At 51.0% G+C, this 13,754-nt stretch overlaps 1 protein-coding gene across 2 annotated transcripts in view; it reads right to left on the bottom strand.

Moving 5' to 3' along the window:
* Rab11fip5 (RAB11 family interacting protein 5) overlaps positions 1 to 11,685 on the bottom strand; it is a 42,845-nt gene extending 31,160 nt beyond the window's left edge. Inside the window, exon 1 of one of the 2 annotated variants that reach the window (XM_004668233.2) lies at positions 11,230 to 11,685. In XM_004668233.2, coding sequence (XP_004668290.2) covers positions 11,230 to 11,657 — 428 coding nt within the window. In that variant the 5' untranslated portion in view covers positions 11,658 to 11,685. The remainder of the gene's footprint in view (positions 1 to 11,229) is intronic. The other variant, XM_045152079.1, reaches the window with a different exon arrangement.
* Between the last annotated feature and the right edge of the window lie 2,069 nt (positions 11,686 to 13,754).

Raw genomic sequence — 13,754 nt, 5'->3', positions numbered from 1 at the left:
ATAGAGAGAGGAGATAGACACAGAGAGAATGGGTGTGCCAGAGCCTCTAGTCACTGCAAACGAACTTCAGATGCATGCACCCCCTTGTACATCTGGCTTATGTGGGTACTGGGGAATTGAACTTGGGTCCTTTGGCTTTGCAGGTAAGTGCCTTAACTGCTAAGCCGTCCCTCCAACCCTGAAAAACTGATTTTAAGGGCAGTGTGGAAAAGCCCTGGTAGACTGAAAAACAGGAGGCCTGTATCCCATCCTGCCTCTGACTTTAAAAAGCCATTTACTGCTGCAAAATGGGGGTGGAGGGGAGTGATAAAATATATAAAATCAGGAAGAAAGGTTGAGATGACTTAGGGTAAAGGGCTTGCCATAGTGAAGTTCAAATCCCTAGCACCCATCTGAATGCCAGGTGAGTGTGGCAGCCTGCCTATAATGCCAGCTCTCCAGAGGCAAACACATGGGATGATGGAGTAGCCATAAGCTCTGGATTCAAGTGTGAGACTGTGTCTCAGTAAGTAAGCTGGAGAGGAAGACAACTGACATTGACTTCTGGTCTCCATGCATGTGTGCATGTGCACATGCTCACACACGTGCTCCCACAAACATGAAGACATGCACACATGTATGTATGCACACCTTCATACACACATGAATAAAAAGAGAAAGAGGCAACAGCTAAAACTGAAAGGCCTTTTTCTCCAGTCTCCTCCATCCCTGTTGCCTTCTTTACCTTCCAAATCCCCATGCAAGCAGATGGGGTGGGGTGGCTTGGGCCAACCCATGTCCCCCAATAAGAACAACCTAATGAAGCCGGGCGTGGTGGCGCACGCCTTTAATCCCAGCACTCGGGAGGCAGAGGTAGGAGGATCGCCGTGAGTTCAAGGCCACTCTGAGACTACAGAGTTAATTCCAGGTCAGCCTGGACCAGAGTGAGACCCTACCTCGAAAAACCAAAAAAAAAAAAAAAAAAAAAAAAAAAGAACAACCTAATGAACCCTTTGGCTTGGTCTCCTCAGCTAAAATGCAAGCCAGACAATCTCAGCACAGGATAGGGCCTCTTATCAGAAATAGAGACTAATCTTATCACCTGCTTAGGCTCCATGCCAGACCTGGCAGTGTCAACCCTTGGACGAGGTCCAGACTGGAATTCACTAGTTACCCCATGGCTCTCATCCCCCCCTAGCCCCAGTCAAGCCCAGCTTCACCACCCCCACTTCCTCAGCATAAACTCTACTCTAATCCTTGTCCCACTGCTGTTGGCTCCAAAGGTCTGTCCTTGTCAGCTGGCCTCAGAAGAAGCTGGGGCCCCATGCTCACCCACATGAGAAAAAGCTATAAAAATGCCAGAAGGCAGGTCTAGCCACCACAGACAGCAGCAGCAGGTATGCAGGGCTGGCAGCATAATGCCGGCGAAAGCACACTGGGCTTTGGGGTCAGGAATCTGGCTGCCACTAACAAGCCACATGACCTTGAACAGGTCACTTCAATTCCCTAAGACCCCAGTTTCCACATTTGTGGAGATGGGGGTCACCCTGTTGCCCTCAGGGAAGAACAAAATGAGGTAATACTAGGAGGGCACGCTGAAAAATAGGTCAGCTCCACATAAAGATTTGGGTTTATTGTCTGTCAAAGGCTTTTATAAGCTGTCATTGGCCCATAGGATCAAAACAGCTGGAACTAAACAGTGATGTCCCTGCCAGGTGGAAGGAGGGGGCTGGAAAGATGATCTGTCCCAGAGGGTTGTCACAGCTGGGGAAGAAGGAAGAATTTCTATCTAACCTACCCTCTCCTCAGTATGCCCCCATGTTTGTGTTCACTCCAAACAGGATCCTTGAGCCACACAGAAGTCAGAGAGCTAAATGGTATCCATTCATCCTCCACAACCAGTGTTTCATGACAGACCAACACAAAAAATAACTTCATGTGTGGGAAAGTGAGGCAGGTCATAGAACATGGTACAGAACCCCATGTGAAGAATGTTGCATTTGGGCAAAGAGCGTGGGGAACAAAAATATGTTGTGTATTTGCTGGTAAAAGCAGGAAATAACTTTGGAAGGTTACCTGAGAGCTGGTAATACTGGCTGCCCATGCAGAGAGGAGTCTAGGTGACTCAAGGTGGCAGCTAGGTGTAAACAAGACGCACCACCCCTGGGTGGGAGAGATGGCTTAGCAGTTAAGGCGCTTGCCTACAAAGTTTGAGGACCCAGGTTTGATACCCCAGGACCCATGTAAGCCAGATGCACAAGGGGTCACATGCATCTGGAATTCATATGCAGAGGCTGAAGGCCCTGGTGTGCCCATTCTGTCTCTCTCTCAAATAAATTAAATTTAAAAATTTTTTTTAAAAACCCATCACCCAACTTCCACTTCTAACAGAGCCCTTTCCCTGCTTCCAGGTCACCAGACCCCATATGACCTTACCCGCCACCTCCAGGAAGCCCACCCTTGATTCGAACTCCCTTCTTGGATCCTTTTTTCCTCTGGGGCTGTATATACTAGGCTTAGCTAGGCAACTGCCTTCCTGTTAAGTCTTCTCTCAAACACATTTCTGCCCTACAGAAGGGGCTGCCCATTTTCTTTCCCTTTTCCCCCTCCAGCCTCCAGCACCAGCCTAAGCACAATGGTGCCCATGAATGCCTTCCTGGATGTTGGGGGGAAGAAAGGAAAACAAATAGCAGAGAGCCACATCTTTGTGGGTTTGTCAGCTCAAGCAAGCCTGAGACATCCTGGGAAAGGTCAAGGACATACGTGTGGGCCCATCCAAGCCTCTGGGTGGGAAACTGGAGCTTAAAGAGTTTCCCAGGGCTCACTCCACCCCCGAAGAACACAAGGCAGGTAACACTCTCATCCCCAGGGAGAGATTGGAACCACAGACCAATTCTATTCACCCTACAAATGGAGCACTTCACCAGGAGAGGCAGGTCTCCAAGGCCAACCCCAAGATCTGTGTGTGTGAGAGAGAGGAGATCTTGGCAGGGCTGCTACTGAGCACATGGTCCTATGCAGAGTAGGGCAGGGGACCAAGGTGGACAGTATGGTGTCATGGTTAAGGGAAAAGGTTTGGGCTGGGCTCAACAGTTAAAGGCACTTGCACGTAAAGCCTGACAAACTGGATTAGATTCCCCAGTCCCCATGTAAAGTCAGATGCACAACGTAGCCCTGGTGTACCCATTCATTCTCATTTTCTCTTCTCTCATTCCTTCTTTTCTCTCTCTCTGTCTCTCTCTCTGTCCTTGTAAATAAATAGAAAAAGGGGTGGAGATACGGCTCAGCAGTTAAGGCCTGGGTTAGATTCCCCAGTACCCACATAAGGCCAACAAAACAATATAGAGAATCCATAAGTACCAGGCTGGAGAGATGACTTAGTGGTTAAGGCACTTGTCTGCGAGGCATAAGAATCCAGGTTCAGTTCCCCAGTACCCATGTAAGCCAGGTGCATGCGCATGCCTCTGAAGTTCATTTGCAGTGGCTAGAGACCCTGGCAGGCTCATTCTCTATCTGCCTCTTGCCCCTGTCTTTCAAATAAACAAGTAAATATATTTTTAAACAAAGAATCTAGGGCTGTAGAGATGGTTTAGTGGTTAAGGTGCTTGCCAATGAAGCCTAAGAACTCATGTTTGAATCTGCAGGTCCCACATAAGCCAGATGCACAGTGACACAAACACACAATGTCACACATGAGTACAAGGGGGACCACACATCTAGAGTTCATTCACAGTGACTAAAGGCCCTGGCAAGCCCATTTTATCTCTCTCTGCTGATTTTTTTTTCTCTCTCTCTCAAAACAAATTAAATTAAGGCCAGACGTGGTGGCACATGCGTTAATCCCAGCATCTGGGAGGCAGAGGTAGATGAATCACCCTGAGTTCAAGGCCAGCCTGAGACTACAGAGTAAATTCCAGGTCAGCCTGGGCCAGAGTGAGACCCTAGCTCGAAAAACCAAAGTGCGGGGGGGGGCGGGTGGGGGGGGAAGAACTGGGCGTGATGGTGCACACCTTTAATCCCAGCACTTGGGAGGCAGAGGTAGGAGGATTGCTGTGAGTTTGAGGCCACCCTGAGACTACTACATAGTGAGTTTCAGGTCAGGCTGGGCTAGAGTGAGACCCTACCTCGAAAAAATAAAAGAATCCACCGGGACAATATTACATGCTTTACCCTGGAGCAATACTGGGGAGGCTGATGGGCTCTCCAAAGGCTATCCAACCTGACTCCTCAAAATGGCTGGCCAGGCTAAATGTGCCAACTGGTGCAATAATCACATGTCTGTTATAGGGGAAACCAACAGCTCTCTAATTGGACTGGAGGCCTGCTCTACAGGAGGGGGGGTACTGAAAACCTAGTCAAAAGTCTATGGCTGGGAAGGTCATGAGCCCTAGAGAAGCTATTGTCTACGTTAAATCCATATATTATGTCCACCAAACTGTACTGTAAGCACTTTAAAAAATGTTTACACTTATATATTAATGCTATTCTCACTTGTAGTTAGAGAAACTTCTCTTTTCAGATGGCACTTACCACTGGGGTGACTCAAAACTCACCATAGTGCTGATAAGTAACACTGGAGTGTTCAGCACTGAGACATCTCTATCACACCCTCCAAGGCTTAGGGTTCATTGTCGAAGAGGTGGCGGAAAAAATGTAAAAGCCGGGTGTGGTGGTGCACACCTTTAATCCCAGCACTCAGGAGGCAGAGGTAGGTAGGAGAATGGCTGTGAGTTCGAGGCCACCCTGAGACTACATAGTGAATTCCAGGGTAGCCTGTGCTACAGCGAGACCCTACCTCAGAAAACAAAACAAAACAAAAATATCAGCCAGGCATGGTGGCACATGCTTTTAATCCCAGCACTTAGGAGGCAGAGGTGGGAGGATTGCTATGAGTTCGAGGCCACCCTGAGACTACACAGTGAATTCCAGGTTAGCCTGGGCTAGAGACCCTACCTTTAAAAACCAAAAACAAGAGCCAAAGGAAGGTTAGGACTGCTTATAATGAAATTTTCCAGACACAAAATGGTCTGTCTTAATATTCATGACCTCACAATACCAGAAATACCTACATAAGACCTTCATAATAGGATGAATGGATGAAGACATCAAAATAAAAGACCAATTAGAAGAGGGAAGAGATTTGATGGAGCTCTTAGAGGGGGCAATGTCAATGGAGGAAGTGAAAATTTTTGTCTATATTTATGGTTTTATTTTCTATACTTATGAAAGCTATCAACAAGAAATTAAAACTTAAAAAATTAAAAAAAACAGGTCAGCCTTGACCACAGTCAACCCCAGCGGCCTATCTATCCCAAACACCCTTAGGGTTCCCATTAGTGCTTTCTTCAAATGCAGGAGGATGTTCCTCCTGAGGAGGCCCGTTCTTGGCCTTTGCCTGGGAGCTCTGGAAATGTCTGGGTGAGCTTGCCCTCTGGTCTGCAGAAAGCCTTTCCTTTCCCAGTACCTGTACCCCTATCTCACAGAAACTCTGTAATACACACAGGACCCTAAATGCCAGCTCTTCCTTGCCCAACTTCTACCTGCAAGGATTGAACTGAAACCACAGAGCCACACCTTTCACAGAATGCTGAGTAGTTAGTCCTTTCCTCTCTTCCCTCATCCTGTTTCCACACATCCCAACTCTCTGCTACCTCTGAGGCTGCAACTCCCTGAGTAAGAGCTGTATTTCCCTCCCTGAAAGTTCCCACTCCCCAGGGAGAACCTGATGTCAAGTCAAAGGTCCAGAAGGCCCTGACAGAGCCTCTCTCTACCGCATCTCCAGTCTTGGAGCCTTGCGTACTGCTGGTCCAGGAGAGGCTGGGCCCAGCCCCACAAAGAGCCTCAGAGTCATGTACCAGACCCCAGCTCACTCCTGAGGGAAAGACAACCTGAAGACAGGTAGAAAGAACAAAGTGGCCAGTCTTGTCTTCCCCCACAGGACCTCCAGAACTCAGCATAAGGACACCCTGCTATTGCTGTGTTGTAGAGAAGGGCCACAACATCTGAAGAGGGAAATGAGAAAGGGGGTGGAGACTGATTTCCACAGCGACTGCAACTCCTGGTCAGTGTGCTAATCATTGTGTTAATCTTCAGCCCCCAGTACAGGGACAGGGGAAGTGCAAGGGAAACATCTGGAGAAGGCCAGACCAGCAGTTCAGCAGAGGGAGTGGCACAGTGTCTGGGTGGCTGCAATAACAAGAGGATAGGAGCTGCTGGCTCAGCCACAGCTACTTAGCAAAAAGAAGCAAAGGACAGGCCTCAAGGTCACACAGGACAGGATGGTAGCTCCAACTGCCTACAGGGAGGGATCAAAGATGGGGGCTGACTACAGGCCCCTGGTGACCTGCTAGTTTGCACCCTGGGCTCAGGGCCAGGGGCAGATGTTAAGGAAGGAGAAACTGCTGTGCCAGGAACCATCCAGTCCGAGAGTCACCCTTCCTACTCCTCCCCGTGCTGCTGCTCCAGCAACCTCAAATAAAAACGCCCCTTAACCAAGCCAGATGAAGCTTGTATGACCTAATGACAACTTTTGAATATGACCACACCCTTTCCAAGAGCCCACCCCCACGCCAGGCTCCAGTCCAGGCCTATGGTTCAAGCAGGGGCCCGAGCTAAGGTCCCCGCTGGCCTTAACTGCTTGCTAAAGAGCAGGTCACACCTGGAACCCACTGGGAAGAAGTTGGTGGGGCTGTGGATATACAGGCCGTCTGGAGGCTAGGCGATGAAATGAATCCCTCAGAAACCCTCCCAATAGCTGGGTGCGGTGATGCACACCTGCCATCCCAACATTTGGGAGGTGGAAGCAGGAGGATCAGGAGTTCAGACAGAAGCAACCTCTGCTCTCAGTTCTAAGTTCTCTATAACCAAAGACTTCTCTTCTCCAGCCCGCAACCACCAAAAAACAAACCAACAAACAAAAAACAGTAATCAGTAACCGACTGGGTAGGGACTGATAGAGCCTCTTGAGGGACAAAATAAACACTGAATGGTCCCAGAATTTTTGTCGGTGATGAAAGAAGACAGCTGAATCCTGGTGTGACAAACTCCCAGCCTTGGCTTTTCCAAGGGATCAGCCTCTACCCACTGGTCTGACGGGTCTCCATACCCTACCTCTCAGGGCTGAGACCATGTGGAAAGGGAAAAGGCAGATGTGGTGCTCAACACAGCAGGGTGCTGTTATGACCCCTGTGCCCAAAATGCCCAGAGGGCCAGCAGCAGGTCTCCCCACCCAGACCGACTTGTGGAAGACTTCCTAGCTCCCCATTCCAAAACCTTGGCTGCTTCATCTCCACCCATCCAAGGCATTCAGCTTCATTCCCCTGGGGTGCAAACTAAATGTCCAAATGACCTCATTTGATCTCACTGAGAACAAAGACCCTCAAGCTCAGCTCCTTGAGCTCTCCCCTCCAGGGAGGGACACCTAGCATCCATTGAGGGGTGCTGGAGGGACCCTGAGGTACCAAACAGAAAGAAAGAAGCCTCTTGGGATTTTTACACAATGGCTTTGAGCTAAGGGATGCCCCCTACAGGAGCCTCTCAAGTGTCCTGTGCCTCATCACAATGTTCAGTTTTGTTTTAAGAATTTCCTCTTTAAGGATAGGAAGATCGATCAGTGGAAAAGCACTTGCCTAGCACACGAAGGGCCTATGTTCTATCCTCAATTTTGGTGTGTGTGTGCGGGGGGGGGGGGGCGAACGAGAGGAGCATGGGGGAGGAAGACAGGAGAAAGTCTACAGACACACCACCCGGAATGCACCGAATCTCAACAGCTAAGCAGGGTCAGGCTTGGTTAGGGTTTGGATGAGAGGGGAGGAAGAGGAGGAGGAGGAGAGCGGGTAAATTTCCTCTTTAATTAAATTTGGAAGCCCAAAGTGAAACCCCTCCCTTTGAAGAGTGACAAACAAGAAGGGCCCTTCAGGGGCCACCAGGGCAGCCAGAACCTCAGCTGCCACCAGCACACAAAGCCATCCCAGAGCAAGCTCCATCTGAACTAAGTACATACTCTGGCTTAAAGATAGCATTGGGGGGCTGGAGAGATGGCTTAGCGGTTAAGGCGACTGCCTGCAAAGCCAAGGACTCAGGTTCGATTCTCCAGGTCCCATGTAAGCCAGATGCACATGGTGATGCTTGAGTTTGAAGTTCATATGCAGTGGCTAGAGGCCCTGGTGTGCCAATTCTCTCTCTGTCTTCTCCTCTGTCTCAAATAAATAAATAAATCTTTAAAGCAATTTATTAAAAAAAAAAAAAAAAGATAGCATTGGGAGCCAGGCATGGTGGTACACGCCTTTAATCCCAGCACTTGGGAAGCAGAGGTAGGAGGATCACTGTGAGTTTGAGGCCACCCTGAGACAACATAGTGAATTCTAGGTCAGCCTGAGCCAGAGTGAGACCCTAGTTTGGGAAAGAAAAAAAAAAAGATGGGCATTGGATCAATCATCACAACCCTTGCAGAAGTAATCTGACTAAGTAATCTGACTGCCCTGTGCCGGCCTGCCTTTCTCACAGGGCAGTGGAAGTTCCAGGTAAGGCTTCCACGGAGAGCTGCAGCATACAGGCCTCTAGAGAGCTGCTCCTTTTGCTGGGAACACTCAGAGTTCTGTCACAACCTATGAGCCTGACATTTTCCCAGACTTAAGTTCTTAACCATCTCACTCATCACATGACAACTCTTCTAGAGCAGGAGATGCCTTACAGTGTCACCAAAACATCCCTCCCACCATCTCTGCTGTTCACTGACACACTACCATGCCCAGAATCTGTACTGTCTTCCTCTGCATCCCTATTTCATCACTCACATTAACCCATTTTATAGATGAGAAAACTGAGGCAACCAAGCACTCAGCTGCCTCACCATAAGGTGGCAGGCTTGAGAACAGAATCTGTTTCTTGCAACTTCACAGCTTCCTTCTCTTAGCCATGAGCCTTCTCTTCCCCCCAGTCAGGCTCTTTGTGACAGAGGACCACCACCCATTCCTAGAGACCACCACTGCCAGCTACTAGAGCTCAATATGAATACAGTTCTTTACTTTTTATTTATTTTAGGGTGGGGGAAGACAGACAGAATGGGCACACCAGGGCTTTCAACTGCTGCAAACAAACTCCAGGCACATAAGCCACCTTGTGCATCTGGCTTACATGGGTCCTGAGGAATTGAATCTGGGTCCTTTGGCTTTGCAGGCAAGCACCTTAACCACTAAGCCATCTCTCCAGCCCGTATACAGTTCTTTTAAACCATCACCCGAAGCTGAGAATGGTACCCCTGGTCTTCTAGGCTATGCTACTGGCCAATGTGCAGACTCACTGTTTCAGTGGCTCATGCCAGGATGCTCCAGGAAATGCCACCAGGCGTGGCTTTCAGAGCCTAAGGGACCAGAGCAGAGGTGGCAGCCCTGGCTGACAATGGACATGTTATTAGGCCCAGTGGGCTAGGGGAGCAGGCCAACACATGGACTTTTCCTCTGCCCACCCTAAGTACACTCCCTCCTGCCTTTCTGACTATAAATAACCCAGGTCAGTGCATCAGAGGAAAGGCAGCTAGGTGGGTGTGGAGCGATGCTTGTGGAAAAGATGACTTCTGAAAGTCAATTAAGGTTTCAGATCAAGAGGGGGCAAGTCTTCCAGGCTCATTTTCTTGGCTTAAAACAGGCCCACCTGGACCTGTAAGCTAGGCCAGAGCCACTCAGAGAGATTCCAGGCCAAGAGGAAAGCAAAAGCAATAACTGAGGGGGAGGGGGAAATCAATAGCCAGGCGTGGTGGTGCACACCTTTAATCCCAGCACTTGGGAGGGAGAGGTAGGAGGATCGCTGTGAGTTCAAGACCATCCTGAGGCTACATAGTGAATTCCACGTCAGTCTGAGCTAAGTGAGACCCTACCTCAAAAAACAACAAAAACAAACAAAAAAGTCAATAAAGCTTTTTCCCTGAAAGCTAGAGAATTTTTCTTTTCTGTCCACTGCAGTCCACTCCCCCCTAACACATACACTTCAAGTCATCTAACAGCCTAGTCAGAGTAGCTGAATGGTAGATAGAGGGTGAAGGATGGAAGAGAAGAAATGATGTGAAAAACCGGCTAAAATAAAGAGGTCTTGGAGACAGCATTCCACCCACACCCAGCTACTTGATCTGCCTGGTCCAGGAAATGGGGAGACACAGAAAAGGAGAGGAAAAGAACAAAACAAGGGCCAAGCTATACCATATGATCCCACACCCAGCAACCAAACAGCAAGTCATGAGGGAAGGAAGAGAGAAGCCAAGGAAGAGGAGACAGAGTCAGGTCACAGGCCAGCCTGGAACCTGCCCTGCTCCCACCCCAGGCACAGCCAGTCAGCCAGAAAGGCTTCCCTAGTCGTGTCTGGAAAAATGTTCAAAATTGAATCCTTTTCTGCTCAAATCCTACTTTCTTTAGGTCACACCAGATACAAGGATCATCCCTATCCCGCAAGCCTTCCAGGATTTACTTTGACCGCCATGACACCAACAAATATCTCCAGCACCTCTCCAACCTAGGACAGACTCCCACCAAAGTTAATCACCCTAGTGACCCAAGCAGGTGGCCAGCCCTGGGAACTGGCTTCCAGATCAGTACAAGCTCAAACAGGAAAAGGTGCTCCGAGTTTGAAGGCTTGGTCTGAACCCAGAGAAAGCCAAACGCTGCCAAAATAAATGATTAAAACTGGCCTTTCTAAGGGAAGTGACTTGGAAAAGATCTGCTAGGTATTAACCATGTTGCTGCCTCCACACGGGGCAAGAAGGGCCCTTGAAGACCTATCCAAGCGTTGCCTTCCTTTACTTAGGAGGTCGTCAGGTCCTCAGTCCAGGAACTCTGGACGGGATGGGGGAGAAGGGCTGGGGGCGGGGGAGTGTGAAGGGCATTCCAGAGGCAGGGATGTCCTGGGCAACCTCCAGGCTTGCTAGGCGTCTCCCTTCAATGTCTCCCCACAGAGTGACAGCTCACCTTCCTCTACCCTAGCAGCTGAGCACCAACAGCGTGTGCAGTCTCCCCTTCGAGAGCTCGAAACCCCGGACCCACTCCTGGATGATTTACACCCAAGGTTTGACCATGACTTCAATTCTGCCAGGCTTCCGAGACCCACCGCTTTTCCGCAGACCAGTATGGGACCCCCCCCCAAATGGGAGGAGATAACTAGCAGGGTCGGTCTGCGTCCTTGAGCGCGAGGGCCGGGTCCCATCCGCCAGCAGCCCCGCCCGGTTGGGCCTCCAACCGTCCCTGCGCCCCGAGCCCCACTCACTGCGTGTGCTGGGCGCGGCCTGCGCGGAACACCTCGTCCAGCGCCACGGTAGCGCGACCCAGAAACTTGTCGACGCCGATGAGCGAGCGGTGCATGGTGGTGAGCACCAGCTCGCAGGCGGCGGCGCCGGGGGCCCAGGGCGCCGCGCCCGCGTCCGCCTCCTGGGCCCGCAGCAGGCCGTCCAAGGCGCCGGGCGGCAGCTCGAAGGAGCACTCCTCGCACCACTCGGGGCAGCCCTGCGTCTTCTCCACCACCGACGTGCTGTACTTCTCGCGGCCCACCTGGATCACCGTGTACGCGTCGCTGGTGCTGCCGGCGCCCGAGCTCTTGCCCCGCAGCCCGCTGGCCCGCAGCACCGTCACCTGGACGTGCGTGGGCAGCCAGCGGGAGGGCCCCGCCGCGGGCTCCGCGTCTCGCACCAGGGCCATGGCGAGGCCGAGGGCTGGGCTAGGTCGGGCACACGCCGGGACCGAGGGACAAACTTGGCCGGCTCCCCGCGCCGCCCTCAGCGCTCCGACAGCCGCAGCCGCGGGCTGGCCTGGGCCGAGCGGGCCGCCGCCTCCCCGCCGCCCCGCCTCCCTGGCGGCCGGCCGCTCGGCGACGTCATCGCCCCGCCCGCCCCGGCCCGCCCCGGCCCCGAGCCGGCCCGCGCGGCGCTGCGGCAGGGCTGAGGGCGCGGCCTCCGCAGAGGGCGGGGCGGGGCTCCGGCGCAGGCCCCGCCCCCGCGAGCACGCCCGGGGCGCCGCGGATCTTCGGGCGAGAAGCCCCTGAAAGCGGCCTTCCCCTCGCCCCCGCGACCCCCAGAGTCGAGAGTGCTCCCCCTAGTAGCCGTGCCACGTGACCGCCCCGCACCCACGACCCGACCGCGGACAGCGCAGCCTGCAACCTCCCGGCGCTGCGGGGACCCGGGCTGCGAGCGGGCACCTCCGCAGACACTGCGGCTGGACCGCTGGCGACTGAGCGAGCGACCCCTGGGCGTTTAGGCGTCCACTCTGAGCGCTGCGGATCCCGCGCCCTGGGGTCGGGGCTCTAAATAATTTGCTGACACCCATTCTTTCTCTGCTTAGGAATTTTTGAACTGTTCATTTATTTAGTTAGTTGCAAGCAGAGACAGGAGAGAGACAGAATGGGCGCGCCAGGGCTTCCAGCCACTGCCCACGGTCTACAGATGCCTGCGCCACTTTGTGCATCTGGCTTTACGTAGGTACTGGGCAATCCAACTCGGGTTTTAGGTTTCACAGGAAAGCGTCTTAACCACTTGAGCCATCTCTCCACCCTGTTTAGGATTTGTGTGTGTGTGTGTGTGTGTGTGTGTGTGTGTGTGTGTGTGTGTGTGTATTTTTAGGATTTTTAATAACATCTCACACCATATCCCAGGCTGGTCCAGTTCACACCTGGCTTTAAAACTTTTTGTTTGGGGCAGTGTGGGGAGGTTGAACCCAGGGCATTCATTTGACTAGTTACATCCCTAGCCTGACACTCGTTCTATTTACTTTATTTATTGACAATTTTTAATAAAAAGTATAGAATGTATTTTGGTCATATTCACCACCCACTATTTTATCTTGTCCCCCATCCCGTCTTGTTGAACCCCTTCTTCCCAACTAGTCCCATTTCTATTTTGATGTCTTTTTTCTGTGTGGCCCATTGAATTTAGTTAGGGTTGCTTGCTTGGGCATGGAGGAGGAACGTTATATACTGTAGGAGCACCAGGAATTTAACCAGGGGTACACTATGGCAGAAAATCTCTCACCCTCCCCCAGTGAGCATTAGCTGCCAATAGCTCCCCAGGGAGTAGTAGGGGCCTCATGAGCCATTCCACCATATATGACAATGTTGAGCTTAATCTTGTGCAGATCCTACGCAAGCAGTGACAGACAGCCACAGTGAGTTCATGAATAAAACTGTCATGTCATCCCACGCTCATAGTCTTAAGTGCCTACCTGAGCTCTGAGGATTACTGGCATACTTGGTTCATTATGAATAAAGAAAATAGTTAATAATTATAGATGCTGGATTTCAGCCAACATTGGCCTGTGTGCTTTAGATGCATTACTTCATTTTATCCTCAGAGTCACCAAATGGCATATAGTTTTCTATTTTCCAGAAGACAAAATTGCAGTTTAGAAAAATTTGCCCAAGGCCCATAATGAAACCTGGTCATGGTGGCACAGACCTCTTTATCATAGTATTCAGGAGCCAAAGATAAAAGAACAACAAAATGGTGGTGACGCACGCCTTTAATCCCAGCCCTCAGGAGGCAGAGGTATGAGAATCGCCTGAGTTCGAGGCCATCCTGAGACTACATAGTGAATTCCAGGTCAGCCTGGACTAGAGTGAGACCCTACCTCGAAAAGAAACAAAACAACAACAACAAAACAAGACAATCTATAATTGGGAACTACAGAGATGGCTCAGACAATAAAGTACAGAAGACTTGAGTTTGGATCCTCAGTACTCAGTAAAAGCTCAGCATGATGACACATGCTTTTAATCCCAGGGCTGGGGAGGGTGAGAAGGAGATG

The sequence above is a fragment of the Jaculus jaculus genome, chromosome 6 (assembly GCF_020740685.1).
Source record: "Jaculus jaculus isolate mJacJac1 chromosome 6, mJacJac1.mat.Y.cur, whole genome shotgun sequence".
Taxonomy (NCBI): Eukaryota; Metazoa; Chordata; class Mammalia; order Rodentia; family Dipodidae; genus Jaculus; species Jaculus jaculus.
The sequence above is the reverse complement of the archived record's forward strand: the minus strand, read 5'-3'. Positions and strand labels throughout refer to the sequence as shown.